This window comes from Camelus bactrianus, chromosome 34, assembly GCF_048773025.1.
Source record: "Camelus bactrianus isolate YW-2024 breed Bactrian camel chromosome 34, ASM4877302v1, whole genome shotgun sequence".
NCBI lineage: Eukaryota > Metazoa > Chordata > Mammalia > Artiodactyla > Camelidae > Camelus > Camelus bactrianus.
This window is the reverse complement of record NC_133572.1, coordinates 15,689,347-15,709,542: the sequence shown is the minus strand read 5'-3', so window position 1 is coordinate 15,709,542 and position 20,196 is coordinate 15,689,347. Positions and strand designations below refer to the sequence as shown.

The window sequence follows — 20,196 nt, the reverse complement described above, 5'->3', positions numbered from 1 at the left end:
GAAAGTGAAATTTCTAATCTTTCTTTCTAGAATCTTCAGCTGTCTGTTTCTCGTCCATCTGTCACTCCATTTCAGGGTATGTGGAGACAACCGTATTGTGGAGACTTGCTGCACTAAGGGCTTCTTCTGTGTACAGAGAAAAGTGAGGGGTGCCAGTGAGGGTGAGGGGAAGGGCAGGAGGGGCGAGAGCGCAGGAGCCCCACACACTGAGCTCAGGAGTCTGCACTTTGCCTCAAGCCCAGTGGTTTCAAAGTGGAATGTGTGTACCCGAGACCTGGGGTGTCAGAAGCATTGATTATATTTGTGTTTTCTCTAACATGCAGGAATGAATGAAATTGCAGTTATATTTGACTCACATAGGTTGACATGGACACCCTCTATCTACTCAGTCCATCAAAGGTGACACTGTCACCGCCTTTGAGCAGTGAGTGTCTTGAGAGGGGGGGAGAGGGTTTCCCATGCAGCCTCCAGCATTTGCCTCTTTCCCCAGAGCTGGTGGTGATTGTGGCAGTTTATATGAGCCTGGTAAGGGGCTTTGCAGATTATGTTAGCCAGTGTCAACTGATAACCCTCACAAAAGGGACAACTAGCTTTAAAAGATTTCTGCAAACAGAGCAAAACGAACACAAATGAAAAATCCAAAGCACAAAACCAGAATGAAGAAAATATTAGTGAGATAAAAACAAGGAAATAACAAAAACAAGACAGCTAATCTTTTTCCAATTCTTGGAACAACTTCACCACCCATATTCCAAGATAAAAGTATCCATGATTTAATAAGGACTGACAAGCAGTGGACCACAAAATGTTGGTATCATCAAGAAGACTGTTTAATGGAAAACAGACTATGGATACCCAAGGGGAAGGCACAGGGAGGGATAAATTAGGGGTTGTGGATTGACAGACACACTACTATATATAAAATAGATAAACAACAAGGCCTACAGTATAGCACAGGGAACTATATTCAATTTCTTGTAGTAACATACAGTGGAAAAGAATCTGAAAAGAAAATATACATGTATGTATATGTATAGCTGAGTCACTTTGCTGTACACCTGAAACTAACATTGTAAATCAACTATACTTCAACATTGGTGGGAATGTGGTTTGGTGCAGCCATTATGGAAAACAGAATGGAGATTCCTCAAAGGATTAAAAAAAAAATAGACTTACCATATGATCCAGCAATCCCATTCCTGGGCATATATCCAGAGGGAACCTTAATTCTAAAAGATACATGCACCCCAATGTTCACAGCAGCACCATTTACAATCACCAAGACATGGGGACAACCTAAATGTCCACTGACAGAGGACTGGATAAAAAAGCTGTGGTATATGTACACAATGGAATACTACTCAGCCATAAAAGGAATAAAATAATGCCATTTGCAGCAACATGGATGGGGATGGAGATTGTCATTCTAAGTGAAGTAAGCCATAAGGAGAAAGAAAAATTCCATATGATATCACTTATATGTGGAATCTAAAAAAAAAAAAAAAAAAGACAAACAAACTTATTTACAAAACAGAGACTCACAGACATAGAAAACAAACTTATGGTTACCAACGGGGGGGAAGGGGGTGGGAAGGGATAAATTGGGAGTTTGAGATTTGCAGATACTAACTACTATACATAAAATAGATAAACAACAAGTTTATACTGTATAACACAGGGAACTATATTCAATATCTTATAGTAACTTATGCTTAAAAAGAATATGTATGTTCCTATATGACTGAAGTGTTGTGCCGTACAGCAGAAATTGACACAACATTGTAAACTGACTATACTTCAATAAAAATATTTTAAAATCTATACTTCAATAAAAAAATTTTAAATTTGTCAAAAAAAAAAAAAAAAGACAAGACTGTTTAAAAGGGATTTATAGTGTCATGAATGATTCCTTAGCCTGTAGCCAAGGATGGTAGGAGAAAACTGTAATTAGGAAGCTATTTTAAAATGCCAACTACTTCATGTTTATCTCATCTTTTTTATTCCTATTTCTGTGTATGACTTATTATGTATTAGGTTATTTTCATAAAGAGCTAAATAAGCATACATCAGGCTTGCATGCTGTTTTAACATTGCTCTATAACCAACTACCCCAGAACTTTGTGGCGGTTTTCAAGCCCTGTATTACTATCTGTCATGGTCTGTAGATTCGCTGGGCTCAGCAGAGTAGCTTTAACCTGGGGTCCTTCCGTCATCTGAAAGCTCAGCAGGGCTGGCTGTTCGAGATGAGGACTCACACGGCTGGCAGTTGATGCAGGATGTTGGCTGAGAGCTCACCTGGGACTGTTGACTGGTGAGCCTGCACACGGCCTCTCCCTGAGGTTTGGGCTTCTTACAGCATGGCGGCTGGGTTCTAAGTGGGGCTTCCCAAGAGCCTTCCAAGAGGAAGGAAGAAGCCGCCAGGCCAGTTACAGCGTATGCTTAGCATCACTACAGAACACTTCCATCATCGCAGAAAGTTCTGTTGGAAAGCACCGGTCCAGTCCCTTAACAGGCATAACATTGAAAGCCCATATGATGGCTGGCTAAGGGAGGAGAAGGAATAGTGACAAGAAGGGGAAAAGGAAGGAGAAAGATTCAGAGAGAACAGTTCATGAAGAAAGAAGCCTAGATCTCGCAGTAGAGTGGCGTCCGAGGACATTTTTAGTCTGTTGTATTTGTAAACTTTGGCAGTTAAAATTCCGAAGTATATAAATACATACTCTTAAAAAACTAGAGAGCTGCAATTCAACAGTCTCCACTGTGTGCCTGGCATGGGGCGAGGGGAGACTGCTCGGTGGACAAGATAGACACAATTTCTCACCATAAAAATTAGAGCAACGCTAATCAAATAATTAGAATCAAGTGTGACAGTTACTTTGAAGTGGAAAGAATGCTATAGAAATTACAGCAGAGGGACCCAAAGCAGCCTACACAGCATTCAGGGATGTCTCCCCAAGGAGGTGAAGGAGAGAGGAAGAATGAGAGAGCCAGGCAGTGGCGGGGAGAGTTGCAGGCAGGTGGCCAGCTGTGTTTCAGCCAATGTCAAAAAAGAAGGACTGAACTAAGTTGCAGGTGTGGCTGGACAGAGGCAGACTAGCAAGAGGTGAGCCTGAGAGCCAGGGACAGGTGGCAGAACTTGCTAAAATATTTTGTCATGAGGAGGATGTAAAACCTGATGCTTTTTCAGCCAAGAAGAGCTATGTTCAGATTTGCATTTTGAGACAATTTCTCTGGTTGACACACTAAGAATGGCTTAATGGGAAGCAAGGCTGGAGGCAGAGGCTGCTTGGAAGCTATCTGGTACCAGGAATGGTAATACGGCTGGAGAAGTGGTGACTGTCGGGGGTATCCGGAGCTAGAAGGTTGGTGATCAATTGGTTGTGTCTGAAGGAGGACCATTACATTTCTAGCTAGGGAAACTGCAGAGAGTATGTGTCCGTAACCCACAGCCCATGGGCCAAACCCACTCTGTCCCAGTTTTGTAAACAGTTTTATGGGAGCACGGCCACGCCCATTCATTTACATATTGTCTATGGCTGCTTTTCCCATACAATGATAGATTTGAGCAGAAACCACCACGTGGCCCTCAAAGCCTAAAATATCTACTATCTGGCTCTTTAAGAAAACGTTTGCCAACTGGGATAAACGATCATTATCTACCTACATCGAAGGGTTAAGATTTACCAGGCAAGGCTTTAAATAGTTTACATGTTATCATAATCTATCTCAATTGGCAAACAAGAATTGTGGCTATTGTCCCATTTTACAGAAAACCAAGGCACAGATTAGACACTGTCATTTACATCCTTAGCTTCAGTTCCCACCTACACGCCAGTGACTCATCAAAGGTTCACTTCAACTCCAGATCTCTCATTTGAGCTTCAGACAGGCGTGTCTCTAACAGCCAGTCTCAGAGGCACCTCAAAACTCAATATGCCCCAAACCAGACTCCGGCTCACCCCCTCAAACAACATCAATGTTCCATTTTTCTTGGTGAAAATTGCTAACCAGAGAAGCAAGTCAGAATCCAGGGAGCCCTTCGAGGTCCCACAGTCTCTCGTTTCTTTTCGTATCTGGTCTGTTTAAAGACGGCTGAAATCTGACGGCTTCTCTCCCTCTGTTTCACCTACTACCTGCCAAGTCCAGCTCACCAGCAGGACCATCTCCTTTGCGGGTTCTGTTCATTAGCTTCCTCTGAAACCAGTTCCTCTTCACCCAAGCTCTCCTCTCGTCTCCAACCTGCAGCCTGAGGGCACTTCGAACCTGTCAACTCCCCACCCCCATTCCCTACCTGATCTTAATCTTTTAACAGTTTTTCTCCTTCTTAGGATTCCTTGGGACCTTTCATTGTGTTTTTTACATTGCTTCATTGTTTGGGGGTTTTTACAGCTAACTGATAGAAATGCAAAAATCATTCTTATCAATAGACATGCAAATCAATTCCGAAGGTCAGGATGCAACTAACTTCTCTACGTGGAAGAAGCCAGTTTCAGGTCCATTAGCAAATTCGTTTCACTATTCCTGACCCAGAAATATGTCCAGGGTTTTTTTTTACAGCAGTTTTAACATCTGCCTGGTAATTTCATTAAATGAGTTAAATCAACTCTACTATGCAAGTTCATTTTACATCTACATGACAGTCGTGCTTGTACCGTTTGGGGAAACTTAACCTTTAACTCTCTTTCTTAGGCACTGCCTTGTTGGCTGAATGAAGCACCCTCCCCACGTCTCTTCTCCAGCTCTGGCTCTCTTTGTGAGCACCCTGTTCCTTCCTTCCTCAGAGATGTACTTTCTGCCTGGAACTCACTTTCAACTTGGGTGTTCTTCATTCCTTCTTCCCTTAGTAAGTTTTTTTATCCTCCAGATCTCTGCTTAAGGATTCCTTGCAGGGCTTTCCAGACCTTTCTGAGTCAGTTACATTCCATTACTAGAGGCTCTTAAAGCTCTGGTAGCAAGGGTTAAATTTGCAGTTTTTTACATTTGTGGGATTAGGTAACACTTTGTAACACAAGTAACACTTTTCTCTGGCTGGAGGCACTGCATGGTAATGGATGGAGGTAATGCTCGCCTGGTATCCCCTACACCTAGCCCAGTGCCTGCACAAATATTAAAGACATAATGAATATTATAGACAGATTTTTGGCTGTAAGTATTTACTGCTCAGGAGTGAGTTGGGCTGAAAAAATATGTATTTAGGAGTCATCAGCATATAGGTCCAGCCATGAAAATGCACATGAAGCAAAATCATTAGGTGGAGCAAAGTGAAGGCTACTAGGAACCTGGTTTAGGTGGACGAATTGGACAGAAGTCAAATTATAGTCACTTGAAAGGGAAGGAAACAGAAGCAGTTAATACAGATGGCACATTCAGAGTTTGGCTCTGGAGAGGAGGAAAGGTGAAGGTGGCCCTGTAGGAATCCTTTAATAATACCATTCTTGTATTACATATGCTTTCTTGGCTGAAAAGGGAGGATTTACAGGTCACACTTAAAGTGGCAAGAAATTTGGAGTTATATAAAACAGTAACAGGCCTTGAATGAATAGTATGGTGTACACATTTAAACCAACTTTTTGAATGTAAATAAATTGTTTATAAATCTTCAACTAAGGGTTTCTTCTTAGGATTTGGGCAGGAATGGAAAAATGGTAGCCCCAGAGTTTACTTAATCTGCGTTTTTTTTTTTTTTTTCAAATTTTCAATTTGAATTAAAATCTCTTTAAAAAGAGACTGGTTTCCAGTGACATGTGACCTGCCTGGGCTGTACCTTCTCTGGAGCTTGGGACTCCACTCCAGCATAAGAGACTTTTCTATGCCTTGTATGAAGGGGAGAGAGGAAGGGAGAAGTGAATGTTGCTTTCTGAGCGATAAGATTAGACCTATGTCTTTGGGGCTGAATGAAATCAATTCTAAAACCAGACCGGATTTAACCGCTTTTACCCCAAATAAACCGCCCTCCCTCCTTTCCAAGAGGAAATCAGCACAGGTTACCACTTCCTGTTAATTTAAAAGCCCAGAAAGTCTCCTAATTTAGGCTGACAGTGCTCCAGGAGAACCCAGCAGACAGTACCCATTACAGTCTTCCTTTGCCTTTCAAATGTCACTTTCTCAGCTCTCATTCTCAACATTGCTATCACAGGCTTACACCAGAAAACTGCCAAAGCCTCTTGGTTGGGAGCTCTTGTCTACTTTGCCTGAAAACAACGAATGGGTGGGTGGGTGGGTCTCAGTGATATCGAGGTCTTTGAGCAGAAACAGCTCTTGGGGGATGTGAGCCTAGGAGCCCGCTACACTCTGAGTTACGAATCCAACTTGGGTAGGTCGTGGAATCACATTCTTCTCCAGTTTGCGCTTGGGGGTCGGCGGCAGACAAGAGCAGAGGCACAACTGCCAATCCTGGCTGCAAACTCTCCGGGTAGGGGCGGGAGCGGAAATTGCCTTTTGTCGGTTTGTCGAGGGAAAATCTGCCCTAAAGTAAATTAACTTCCCCAAGGTTGCCTTTCCCTGGGCAGAGGGGCGTTTCCGGGCCCACCCAGGGGCTGTTTGGTAAATAAGGATGCTTGCTGAATGCCGGAGCCCGGGAAAGGCGCTCCTGCACTCCTGTGGACTGAAGGACAAGAGCGACCAGACGGTTGGAGGTTCCTCCCCAAGGGATGCTGGAGGGACTGCGCTGCTCCCTGCGCCTAGCCCTGGCCAGGGGCGGCGGGCGGTGGCGGCAGCATCGGCGCGGTGCGTGCGCTGGGGCTTGGCCGCGCCGCCCGCTTTCGGGTCTAGCCGGGCGCCGCGTGCCGCCGCCGCTCTCCGCAGCGGCGCGCTCCCGGAGCCTCCCCATGGCCAGCACGCCCCCCGGCGCCGCGGCCCTGGCCCACCAGGTACCCCGATCCAGGGCATTCGTGGAGGCGGGGGGATGGGTTAGATCCCGGGTCTTGGAAGCCCACAGGCCTGGCCCGGCCCCTTCCTACACCATCCTACTTCTCCTTGCACTGTCATTCTGTCTCCATCGGGGTTGTCTCCTATCCCCAGCCTTGCCTGAAATCTAGGGTTCCAGCCTGAGAACCCCTCCTCGGAGAGGCCCCCGCCAGCCAGGTTTAAAGCTCCGGAGTGCGGCGCCAACAGCCACGGGGAACGTGAGGGTCGCCATGGAAGCCGCTTGGAGAAGGCGGGGGTGGGCGCGGAATTTCTGGGCTGCCAGAACTGACAGCCACATCCTGCGTGCCTTCGCCACCTAGAAATATTTTGACCGCAGCCTTATGCCTCCTTGGATCCCTTTCTTCCCTTTCTCCCCTAGCGATGCAGCAGATTTGGTTTTCTGGTTGTGTGTGTGTGTGTGTGTGTGTGTGTGTGTGTTAAAGTCTGCACCTTTTCCAATTCGACCAGTTTCCATTGTGTCCTTGACTATCTTTAAAAATTACCCCCTAATTCCATAAGATTTTGTCCTGAATGTGTGGGGTTTGATGTTGTTGCGCCTGCATGGGAGGACCCTGCCCGTGGAGAAAATGGTTCACTCTGGTCCCCATCCCTTTTCCAGGCTTGCTATTGTGCGCCCGTGATCGACAAGACCACGAGGCTGAGAGCGCCCGGAAGATTTTTCTGTAAATGGCTTAAAGCCCTAGTCCAGACTATTTTCTCGGATAAAAGGGAGACAATTACCTTCTTGTTCTTTGCTGGTGAACTCTGGCTTCTGTAAGAATTTAACCAGTCTGCCCAGAGCCAGCAGAGGAGGACAAAAACCGCCACGACCTCCGGCAGGGCAGAGAGGGAAGCGCAGCCCGCGCAGGACGGACGCTCTCTCTGGGGGCTCGTGCCCGGGTGTTTGATCCTCCGTTTCCTGTTTGCTTGGGGACCCGAGCGGAGCGAAGGGTGTGATGGTGAGTGATACTGATTACCCCAGACCCCAGTTACCCACCTCGTTTTACTGAATGGATTTAATTCTTCTCTAAGGACTGCAATAACGGATGCTCCGCAGAGTGCACCGGAGGAGGATCAAAAGAGGCGGTGGAGACATTTAAGGTAAGTTATTTTTCCGAGGCTGAGTGAAATAGCAATCCAATTGAATACATCCATTTCTTGTTGAGATTCGGGGCAATTTTCACTGCACGGGTTTATCCAGTAGTTTAGATATGCTGCCATGCATTTTAAATTCCACTCTTGGGGTGGGGGTGGTGGGGTTGGAGATGGGGGAATCATTTGGGGAGCAGTGTAGTACAGTCATATCTACAATTACCTGCAGTTAATTGCTTAATTCATTTCATGAATCGTAAAATTTTTCTTGGAAAATAGTCAGTTCATGAATCTTCACCTAGAGGTTTATCTGATTATGTAATACTTACCCTTCATTCTATTTGTGGAAAAAGTTAAACTCATATTTTCTCTTTAAGCAGCCCCCAACATTTTACAGTAAAAAATAAATTGTATCTCCGTATCTCTTTGAGTTGTGGGGTTTATATATTAAATAATCTTATACCTCACGGAGAAATAGTCAGGGTCAAAAAAGAGAATCTAGTAAAGCACTTTAAAATTATAAAAAACATAAGTTTAAGGTGTATTATTATTTTCTCTATAATTCATTATCTCCACTGCTCCCCCAACCCTCCAAACGATGGTGGTTTTTGCTTTTTTTTTCCCCTCCTTCTGCTTCTCCTGCCTCTTTCAGTCACTGTCAATTGTCATCCATAGCACAGAGCGTCCTAACGATCTCACATCCTGGCAGGGTTCAGGGAGGGACTGAAACTTGAGTCATCAATTTCACACACACCCAACTCTCACTATGTGCCAGGGACGGTGCTAAGCATTGCAAATCCAAAGATGCATTTTGTATATGATCTCTGCTGTCAGCATTTTTTAAAAACCAAATATAGTAGAACATAGTAATTTTCTTACCAAAATAAGTCTGTGAATTTTATTCATATTATTTGTCCTTAAAAGGATAATGTCCTCTATAACTTTATAGTCCGTCCACTCTGCTAGTGTATGAAGACCAAGCTCTAATATGCTTCAGGGACTTAGATGTTGAGATATGGAGTCCTTGAAAGAACGAGATAAAAGGGACACCTACTTGACAATCTCAAAGGGTCATCTTATATAGTAAATTCCTCAAAGTAAGTTCCTCAAAGGGTATAGATAAATAAAAATTTCCCCAAAAGGTCTTTATACTTTTATACATAGAAGTGTTGTTTGCAGAGTAAAGAGTTAATTCATTATTTAAATAATCTCTTTGTTAATTTAGACTTCTATACCTAAGGCTTTAGTGAAGGGAAGTGTGTTGATATTTCTATACTCAGGTACAGAAGACCTGTCAAACAGGAGTGGTAATGGTGGTTGTGCTCACAGTGCACGTGTGATGAGGCAAATGAAAAATGAAGCTCACAATTTAGGGGAGAAAAATGGTTGATTTTACAGGAACTTCTTGGCTTTGGATATATTTTGTCTCCTTGATCAACCCCATTCATAACTTTTAAATTGCCTTTTGGGTCTCTCATGGGTAGTTTTCATATTCGTATCCCCTCCCCCATTTTGATACAGTCGTTTTAAAGTAAAGAAGCCGTTTTCCAAACAGAGCTCAGTAATGAGATGCCTTTTTACTGGGAAATTCTGCAGAATCTTTCTGTGTGATCCAGAGTCATCTTTGTTTCAAAGAGGTCAGCTGTCTATTTCTTCCCATTCCCCCTGCTTCCACAGAATGTGACTCTCTAAATCTGTAATTCTCCTATTTGTACCTCTTTATTAGATTTTTTTTAATGTCTCTAAATGATAATGAACAAAGCACCTAAGCTTTCCGAATAGAACAAATGCACTCATTGTAGAACAAAGTTATGCAATTTCCGACACAATGCACAGAAAGCCTTTGGAAGTTTAAGTGTCAGTGCAGAGAAGTACTGATGCCATATTGAGTGGTGAGCGATGTTGAGGGGTGGGCGGAAGATGTTGCCTGAATGCACGTGCAACGCAGCCCTCAGGTGCTCTCCTCCCAGTTGCACTAGCCTGCTGCAGGCTTCCCCATTTTAGAGCAAACGGTTCCCCACATGTTTTTGAGTCAGGAAATTGTTGTTTTTAATGTGTCCTGTTTTTGTCAATATTTCTTGTCATTTCATGATCCAGTCAATGTGGCCTTCCAGATTCTTCCACAAGCATATGGTCTGAGACAGGATCCTGACTTTGAAGTCATCAGAAAACACTGGAACACTGCAAAGAGACAGATTAATTATGCAGGAGAAAGTATCATTTTACAAATACTGATTTTTTAAATCTATCTTTAGAAAGGAAATGTAGAAAGGGAAAACTGTTTCTGAAGACTACTGATAAAAAATTGTAAAATTTATTTCTCTCACGCCAATGCTTTTCTCCCCCCCTCTTAGAATTGCAAATTCATATCTACTCAACCAGTCACACACCTTCAGTTAGTGTTTGTTTTCTTCGGACCTTGATTCAGCTGTATCACCTAATTGTTTAGATTTGGTATTATTAGGTAATTTCTTTTTGCGCCCAGGTTAAAAGCTGTTATTTTTAGTTTCCAGAGTTGCAGGGATTTTTTTTTCAAATAAAGGAGAATTGGAATTTGGGATGAAGTTCTGAAGATACCTACTAGTGTGTTACTTGAAAAACTGAAATAGGGCAGTCCTATTGGGTTACCGCACTCTGTTGTTTCTTAATGTGTGGTTGGCTTTATTCCTCTGATAACTATGTAACTTTAAAAAAGCTAAAGATCTAATCTGTTCTTAGAAACAGTAATTGGTACATATATGAAAATGAAAAAAAATGTTCACTATACTGTTTATATGTATTTACATGCAATATAATGTGTATGTGCAAACTGTAATAATTCTACATAATAAAACTGGGGAAAAAAAAAGAAATAGGGCAGTCCTTAGGGACAAGTCAGAGAGTTAGAGTTGCTGTTCACACTATTAAGAAATGACATGTCTTACAAGAGGATGTAGCAGTTTGCTAAAAGGGAACTAATGCCTAGTGAAATAATCATTTATCTTCATTTTCCTGAAACTTCACTAGTATTTTATTACAAGAGCACTAAGCTGAGCATAAAAATACCTTATTCTGTATCTCTGCTTTGCCGTTACTAACTTGATCTCTCAGCTGCAGTGGGTCCCACCCACTAAGGGTGGTCTTCACGGTATTTTAAGGAAAGGATTCATAAAAGTAAAAGATATTACTAGGTTATGATCCTTCTTCAAGTTGGTACTTTGAGGGTTTGTAATAACAATGAAAAGGTCTTTTATGAGTTATAATAAGGACGGTTTTTTAAAATGATAGCAGTCTATTATGTTGATATCTAAAACCATGATGGTCAATCTAGTTTTAGTGAAGTTTAGACCAGAATTAATCGGACATATTTGATATGATACTGTACTATATGATAGTTAGGCTAACAGAGTAAAGAGAGATGATTTCCATTCCCAGTTGTTTAAATAATTCGTTTAAATCAATCAAAAGGATTTTATAGAGGAAACCAAGCATTTTGGAGGGTGAGCTGTCTACACGGATGGGTTGTATGAGCAATGAGTAAGGCAGATGTTAAGCATGTAAAACACATAAAGAGGCAGGGCACCTGTGCAAATATAATGAAATTCATGTTGGTGTCAGAGCCACTCTAAGCATAAGACAGCTACTAAATCTCACTGAGTGTGAGAAGCAGTGATTGATATCAGACTGTCACAGCATGACTCATGAAAGTTGAAACAGTGCCCTGCCCTTAGGATGAAGTGCAGCTCTCAAAGATATAAATATTTCCACCTAGGTGCTAGTTTGCAACTCCTGGAGTAAATAAAGAATTAAGACAGCTAAACATATTTTTAATTCTTTCATAAGGCTTGGGATGGTGATTCTCTTACAAGTAGTTTAAAAATCTCTGGAGAGTTTGTTTAACACACAGCGTCTGATCATGGCTCCACGGGTTTAGATTATTTGGGTTGAGTCTGGAGCCCAGTACAAATACGTCTATTGAAGAATATTGTGTATTCTGTATACATGCGTGCCTTCCCAGGGAGGAGAGACCAGGCGCATGTGAGCAACTAGGTGGTTACATCACTTAATAAATTATCCCTACGTGTATTTATTTATTCAAAGAAATTAACATACCTCTTGGATCAAAGACCCACTTAATCTATTAATCTAACCATGAAAAGAACATGAAGGAAAGAGGTGGACTTTAGTCAGCAGCACACAAAACCAATTGGTTTTTGGACTTGAATCTAGCCATTTAGCTTTTCAAGGACACCAAAGGGCATGATCAAGCATGTGATTATGTTCATGAGCGATTATAGGGAAGAGATACAGGAAGTAGTAGTAGAAATTGGGGAATCAGGTTTATTAAAGAGATACAGAATTCAGACACTTGTAGTTTCAAGTATTTGATATAAGAAACTGCGGGTTAGGAGAGTGTTGTGAGAATAACCTCAAAAGTAATAAAGATGCAAAGAACATCGAGGAAGAACACAACAAACTTGCTAGTGGAGGTCCTTTGTGGGAGGTGGAAATGTTGTTGCCAGGGCAGAAATTGGAGATTTTTACTTTTCATTTTTCTTCTTTCAATAGAATTTTTTGAATAAGTTCAGGATTAAGAAGTAAAGAAGTAGAGAGGAGTGGATATAGCTCAGCGGTAGCCACATGCAAGAGGTCCTAGATTCAATCCCTCGTACCTCCTTTAAAAAAAATTAAAAAGTAGAAAGTAATATGAATTTCAGAAATAGGGACCCAATTTTGTGTTCCATTTTAGACATTCGGTTAGAGAAAACCAGGTTCATTAAGATTGCAAAAGAGTACATGGCTTTCAGTAAGCATTCACAAATTCATGAGACTGGAATCTGTCCATGGTTCTTAGCCCTGTCTGTGCATTGGCATCTCCTGGAGAGTTTTGAAATGAAACTGATGTGGAGCCCCTAATCCTGGGTTTCTGTTTCACTGATCTTAGGTAGGGCAAGGGTGTTGGTATTTTTCTGAAAGAAAAAAAAGAATCCTTCCAGGTAAATCAGCTTAGCAGCCAATGTTGGGAACCATTGATTGCTCTTTTAAGTTGATGAATTCTTTAGGGGACACGGTGTGGTGTGGTTCTCAGCCCTGACTGCACAGTTAGAACACTTCGGTAACTTCATACAAACAAATCACCATCCCTCTGCTCCATCCTTCCCTCTGAGATTCTGGAATAGGGTCCAGCTTACCATTTCTAAAAATCACAGTTGAATCTGACCTGTAGCCAGGTTGAGAAACACTGATGCCAGGGGGGATGTGTAGAGAGAGGCTCAAGGAAAAAGCTCAGTATTACCCGAATTCTCTTACTTTACCACCAGTTAAACTGTCTTCCTCCCCCCTCCAACTTTGCCCCTCCGTACTTTATAAAAACAGCAAGAAACTAAAGCGTGGTAGCCATGCCTCTAGTCTTATCTTTAATGGCTTCTTCAAATTGCCTGGAATGGAGAGATAAACTGGTGTTACTTTAACTGCCGGCAGTGTCTATGGTAAAGATTCTGGGAAATAAGGAAGATGTTGCACAGAGCCAGAGCTCATGGAGAATTGGAATGTCAGTCAGTATACCGTGGAGTAACTGGTTCTCTTGGCCCCTCCCTTTCCCTCATCCTCTGTGCCTCTGTGACTTTCTGCTACTGCTCCACTGCCCCTGTGTCTCCACCACACTGCCTCTTTGCTATTTGTTGAACGTAAGTGTGTTCCTACCTCAGGACCTTTGCACTTCTTGCTTCTTCTGCATGAAACACTTTGCCGCTAGGTATCTCTGTGACCTACCCTCTTCACTCAAGTTTCTGCTCAAATGACACCTCATCAGGGAGGCCTTCCCTAACTGTTCTCTCTAAAATATGCATGTCATTATTCTTTAAAGCTGCTTTTATTTTCCTCATAACACTAATCACCTCCTAACATTTATTTATCCATTTATTCCTTTACACTGTTTTTTCCCCCTCAGTAAGAGGACTTTACTTGTTTTGTTCCCTGAGTTCCTGGGTGTCTACAGCAATACAGGTACATAGTAGCTCGAAATTTTTTAGGTTGCATGAACAAATAACACTTGCACACAGTGGCTATCATGTGTTCTTGGCTCACAGTGAGTATCACCAAGCAGGAAGAGCAGAGCTGGATGCATCTTAATATCTCCTGTGCTTGCTCAGTGCAGTGCTTGAGCCACTGTGCTGGTGCAGTCAGTGTTCTTGAGTGAATAAGGCAAAATACTAAGAATAATGATAAGGAAGAAAGAAGAGTAAGGGAAGGGAAAAGAAATCACCATACAGTTGTTTGGTACGAGGCAAAGACATAGTCTTGTTTTTAAAATATTCTGTGCAGATTGTCATAGAAATAAACTTGTATATCTTCCATTGCCTGTTGGTGCCCTGGCAGGAAGCGTTACTGGAAAGCCTAGAAATTCTGAAAGTATCATACGCAGTTGGCTTCTTGTTGATTAGCTAATGATACAATTGATTAGCTAATGTTGGAAACAGCAGCCGGAAGGCTGAACTTTATTTTACTTTGGAAGAACCATGGAAATGATTGATTTTTGTCATTAAAAAGAAAAAAAAAAAGCCCAGATCTGTTGCCTTGGCAATATTTAAGATGTATTTCGAATTCATGGATAGAAAACTCACCCCTCTACTCACACTCTCTCTGCTCCATTTCCACCTACTTTCTGTTTTTGTTTTGTATCTTACTACTCTCCCCAGTTACCAAGAAATTTTAATTTACAGTTTTAATAGGTGAAAAGTTGCATTAAGTTTGTTTTACTATTATTGATATGGTTCCAGATTTTTCTTAGTCCAGGATCCCCCAGCCACTAAAGGAAAGCTAACAAAAGCAAAATCACAAGTGCTTCCTTGCATGAGAACATTACCAAATCCAGGTTTGGCTGCTCACTACTGAAAAGCCAGTAATTGGAGAGGAAATGTTCTTTATTCAGAAAAGCTGGCAATCTGGGGAGAAGGTTGACTCATGTCCAGAGACCAACTCTGAAGAGTCTGCTCAGCCATGACAGTTTTTAAAGGGAAAAATGGGGGCAAGAATCTCAGTGAATCATCAAGGCAGGAGGGTGGGTTCTGCTCACTCTCCACTGGGTGCAGGCTGGCTGACTCTCTTCAAATGTTACCTTGCCCATGTGATCTGCCTGCAGGATTGTTAAGGGAGTTGTTGAGGGTAGAGAGCTAATTTTTCTTTAACTACTTCATTCTTACTTCCTTTTTATCTGGGAAGAGAATCAACAGATAAGGTCAGACGTGGTGTGCACTCGGGAGAGCATAAGTCAGGCGTTAGTTTCAATTCTTAGTGATCCATTCCCGTAGTTAGGTTCTTTTAAAGTTATTGATGGACAGAGATGGGCAAAGAGGAAAGGGGCAGAAGAGCTGCTTTCAAGTCCTCACTGTCAAACATCATTCCATTTTTATGGAATTAAGGGCAAAAATCCATCTTTAACTCCTTCACGCTTCATGTAGGGCACCACCCTCTCAGAGTGGAAGATGTCAACGTAGGTCTGTGGCATCTTTGCTGACAATTTTAGTTGCCCACTTACATAGACCAGCAGAGCAAGCTACAAGTATTTTGATGCCCACAAAGATAAGTTATTATGAACAGTAATGTCAATCCCATTCTCTTGAGACTAGTTGTTAGAATTGTGCTGGCCACAGGTCCAGTACCGCTCAGGATGGAGTCACTTGTGTCATGCTGCAGTCTGGCCATCATACAGTTGGCTTTTCCCCCCTCCTCTGGAGGCAGTTAAAATATTTGTACAACTCAGATGTCTATAAAAAGAACTCAAGAATGTGCATCAGACACTGAGTATGTGACTCTATTGTCCTAATCGTGGTCGGCTTTGTGCCTGGGGGCTCTTCAGGGTTCTGCTCAGTTCCAAGAATACTGTGACATCATTCATTGATAAAAAGTTGATGTTAGAATTTCACTCGCTTTATTTCCGGGCCGTCTTCTGTGAATGAGTGTCATTCATTACGGAGTGCGTCTGAGTTTAGCCAAATGTTATTTTCAGCATTTAAGAAAACCTTTTTTACTGTCGGTGTGCCAGGCCCCGTGCTAGGATTGGAGACTTCAATGCAAATACTCTGGCCAGACTTCTTATCTAAAGAGTCTAGAATAGTTGACAAACTTTTTTAATGGGCCAGATCATAAATATTTTAGGGTTGAGGTCATCAGGTTTCTGTCACAGCTAACGGGCTATGCCATCTTTGAAGGTAAAAGAATGGTGTGACTGTTCGAACAAAACTCACTTACAAAACAGGCCTGAAGGCTGCACTTGCCTGCAGGTGAAATTTACCAACATCCTACCTCATCCAGAGGATAAAGGGAGAAAACTGGGATTCAAAGGTCAGAACAATTTAGGTGGAATGTATCTCTTAAATTGACTTTTCTTGCACTTATTAAAGGGTTTTAAGTTAACTTACTTGGATTAAGTACTGATAGAAGAAAGTCAGTTTTCCCCCCAGTTTTGCATTTTACTGGCATATTCCAAAGTAGCGTTACTAGACTGGCCTGAAGTGACGTCCTTAATGCTTTAGCTTCATTGCAATGTGAGCTGTCAGATTGTTTCAAATACATTTTTAGCCTGAATGTTATTCTAAAAATAACTAAAAAATCATTCATAAGAAGGCAGCTATAAAGCTGTGAATTAATCAAAAGTAATTAAATCACTTAAAATACTGATAAGAGCTGATGATACAAATTAAAGTTTTGTATTTGATTTTGGGGGGAAATGACAGCTTTTGTATTTTGAAAGAAGTGGAGTTTGACCTTCCTTGCAACCTGTTTTACAGGATGAACCTGTCCTTGGTTAATTTTATTTTTAAATGGGCTGAATTCCCGTGTGGTTTTCGGGATCTTGTTGTAAAGTTAGTGACGCTATTGTCTGAGATCCGGATGCTTACGCGCAAGCTGGCTGTGGAGAGCTGGGGAAATGGGGCTGTTGGAGTTGTTTCCTATCACTCTTATTTATCTTTCTTAGAATAAGGAGTCCTTTGTTCCCTGTTTCCTCAACACAGAATAGAGGATTTATATCTTAGTGTTCAATCTCTACTTCTGTTTTCAACGAGGGAAATTTTGCTTCACTTTTCTGCCTTCTGCACGGTACCCAGAGGGTTTTGAAATCTTAAGCCAAGAATTCTTTGGAGGAGCTGGAGTGTAACCATCCTCGGAGGCTGGGTTCCTAATGACATTTGCTTTAGTTTAACAAGTCATTGTGAGTGTTGCTCTTTTTATTATAAGACCTCCCCCCCAACCCCCGACTTCTTCTATTCATGTTCCACATGGGTCCTGTGATGGGAGTAAAGAAGAGATTGTTCTTTCAACATCATTTTTACTCCATCTATTATTTTGTCCCAGTTTCTCAATGTCACAGAATTTGGGTTCCAATATTTGCTAGGCAGTGTACATTGCAGGGATTTCAGACAACAGCCTACATCCTGAATGCAGGCATGATTTGTTTGGCTCACACAGTGTTCTTACATTTCTGAGTGAGTTGCCAACATTTGAAAGTCAAATGACTTCACTTTTTAATGGCCGATGACTTAAGTCGTTTCTGCCTATATGCCCTCTGTATCATCTAGCCAGTGGATGGGGATGTTCAGTTACTTTTCTTTAATGGTGTCGATTCTCGTCCCCAGGCTAAAGATCTAATAATCACACCAGCCACCACTTTCAAGGAAAAACCAGACCCCAGTACTCTGGTTTTTGGAACGGTTTTCACGGATCACATGTTGACCGTGGAGTGGTCCTCAGAGTTTGGATGGGAGAAACCACATATCAAGCCTCTTCAAAACCTGTCGTTGCATCCAGGCTCATCGACTTTCCATTATGCAGTGGAAGTAAGTACCTGGGAATCAGCGACAATGACATGCTTGGTCTTCACTGTGGATGTTAAGTAGCTCCCACCTGCCAAAATAGCTTTAAGGCAGTATGGACTTTACCATATTAACTAGTGGCAATCGTAAATGTCCCGTAAATAGTTGGATTGAAGGTAATTCTTAAGTACTAATTTTTCAGATAATCTTAATTTTTTTAAATATTTTATATATCTTATATCTATATTTTTATATTATAATTATATTTTTTAAAGTTTCAATTAAAAAGCATTTAGGTGGTGAACATGCTGCAGGGTGTACGGAGATAGAAATATAATGAATGCATGAAACTTGTAACATTGGCTTATAGTATTATTTTTAAAATTATTTAGAGCAGATGAGAAGGACAAGTGGTAAGAAAATTAGTAATCAAAAAGCCAGTACTGTTAATATTGCATGAACTCGCCTTTCTCAGATCTTCTAATGATTGAGAAGGGGTCATTGAGTACAATATCATATTTAGAGTTTAATGCTAACTGCGTGGTTTTATAACAGCAATCATTTGTAGTTATGCATGTTAAGAGACATGTAATTAAATGCCATCCTTGGGGCATGAATGAGATAATTATAAGCATAAAATATTAAATATTTAGGGAATGCTTTCTCTGGTTCTTCTCAGGGTACACACCTCGCCAGATTTACAACACCCCATTCTGTCGACCCCCAGGATATTTCACTCATTTTTGTGTTTTAGTCGTTATGGGTTGGATATCTTTCCAACATATTGGAAATATGGAGAATATTGGGGTGCAGGAGTTAAGCAATGGCCTTCTTAATAAGGGACTAAAAGATGGTAATAATAAATATTCATAATAATTGTTAATTATCATAAATTTTATTGAAATCCTGCAATATGCTCCGTACTGGATACCTCATATGGGTCATCTCATTTAATTGTTTTGAGTGAGAAAGCATCTGGTGAATCATTCTGGTTCTAGGGTTGAACTTCCTGGGCTCAAATTCTGCCTACAGTCATATTTATTTTAACCCAAAAGTCAATATATGCATAGTCTCCTTGGCCTTCTTTCTCCTCCATGTATCAGCCCTATTGATTTTAGAATCTGATGGGTTTTATTTTTAGGGCTACAACTACATGTGGTTTTATTGATTTGAAAGGTATCTTTTGATAGACATAAGAAGGTTTCAAACAGTGAAGGAGAGAAATAGGAACAGTGAGGGGAACTGGAGGAAAGAAAATGAAATTTTATAGCAGGTACTTCATTTTCCGGTTGAAATAAATTACTTGTGAGATAAAACATAATTTGGAAAAAAAGGGCAGTAAGTACTATTTAATGAACACTTATAAATGCGGCCAGTACAGCGCCCATCCGGGTGGAGAGACAGATCGCCTGAGCGTCCCAGCAGCCTTCTTGTGTCCCTCCTACGTCATAAACCCTGCATCTTCTGGCTCTCATTGTGGTTACTTTTGTGATGACTTTTCTTTGCTTTTCTCTTTGGATTATATGTATCTTTGACACTACAGTTTGCCTCTTTTTGAAGTGGAATTGTAATGTGTGTGTGTGTGTGTGTGCGTGTTTGTTTCTGTTGTTTGAGCTTAATGCTACGTAAGGTCTGTCTATCCAGGACCAGCTCTAACACCTGTGGGCCCTGGCACAAGAGCACACACAGAAAGGCCCTGTAGTCCGCCCTCTCTCTCGTTCTGTCCTGGCTCCGTCCTGTACCACAGAGGGCCTCGCAGACGTGGGCAGATGCCCGCACCACCTGCTGACAGATGGCCCTTGGCCATCCTTTGAACTTCGATGTGGGCATCCAAGTGCTGCTCTCTGTTCTTACAAGGATGGACGTGAGGAGGCCTTGAACGTGGGCAGGGGCTTCTAGGGGACTGGGCATCTGAAGTCTGCCTAGGGAAGTGTCCAGCCAAGTGCTTGCTCCAAGCAGAAGGTCACAGCTGGAGGAAGACAGGGGTGAGAGGCCATCTAGAGCGTGGGCCTCAGAGCAGAGGCCCTGGCTGTCGGGGCCTGAGGGCGGTAGGTACCACATCACGTGTGCCTTGTAGCAGTGTTCCATCACGTGCGTGTTCTCACTGCACTGTTGACGAGCATTCGTGTGTGTCCTTCTGTGGACATTGATGGACGTAGCACGCTGTTACTTCTTTACACATTTAAGTCAGCAGTTCTCACAGTCCCCTTTCAAGAGATTGCCGAGGTTAAAACCCCTCACAGTAATACCAAGGCAGTCTTTTCTTTTCCCCGTGTGTCGACATTTGTACTGGAAAAACCCTTTAACACCTAACTTCTGCTGGTTAGTCATCATATTGTTTACTGCCGTGCCTTACAGTATAAAAAGAATGTTAGCATCACTCAGGGATGTTCGTGATGAAGCAGCG

General features: G+C 42.0%; 1 protein-coding gene across 6 annotated transcripts in view; it reads left to right on the top strand.

Annotated features, from left to right (window-relative positions):
- Positions 1 to 20,196, top strand: part of BCAT1 (branched chain amino acid transaminase 1) — an 82,527-nt gene that overhangs the window by 16,714 nt on the left and 45,617 nt on the right. For 4 of the 6 annotated variants that reach the window (XM_074357304.1, XM_074357305.1, XM_010946523.3 and 1 more), the window contains 2 exons: positions 7,939 to 8,007; positions 17,613 to 17,813. In XM_074357304.1, coding sequence (XP_074213405.1) covers positions 7,939 to 8,007; positions 17,613 to 17,813 — 270 coding nt within the window. Of the gene's footprint in view, positions 1 to 6,479; positions 6,870 to 7,585; positions 7,866 to 7,938; positions 8,008 to 17,612; positions 17,814 to 20,196 lie in introns of those variants that run through there. The other 2 variants (XM_010946522.3, XM_010946524.3) reach the window with 2 other exon arrangements.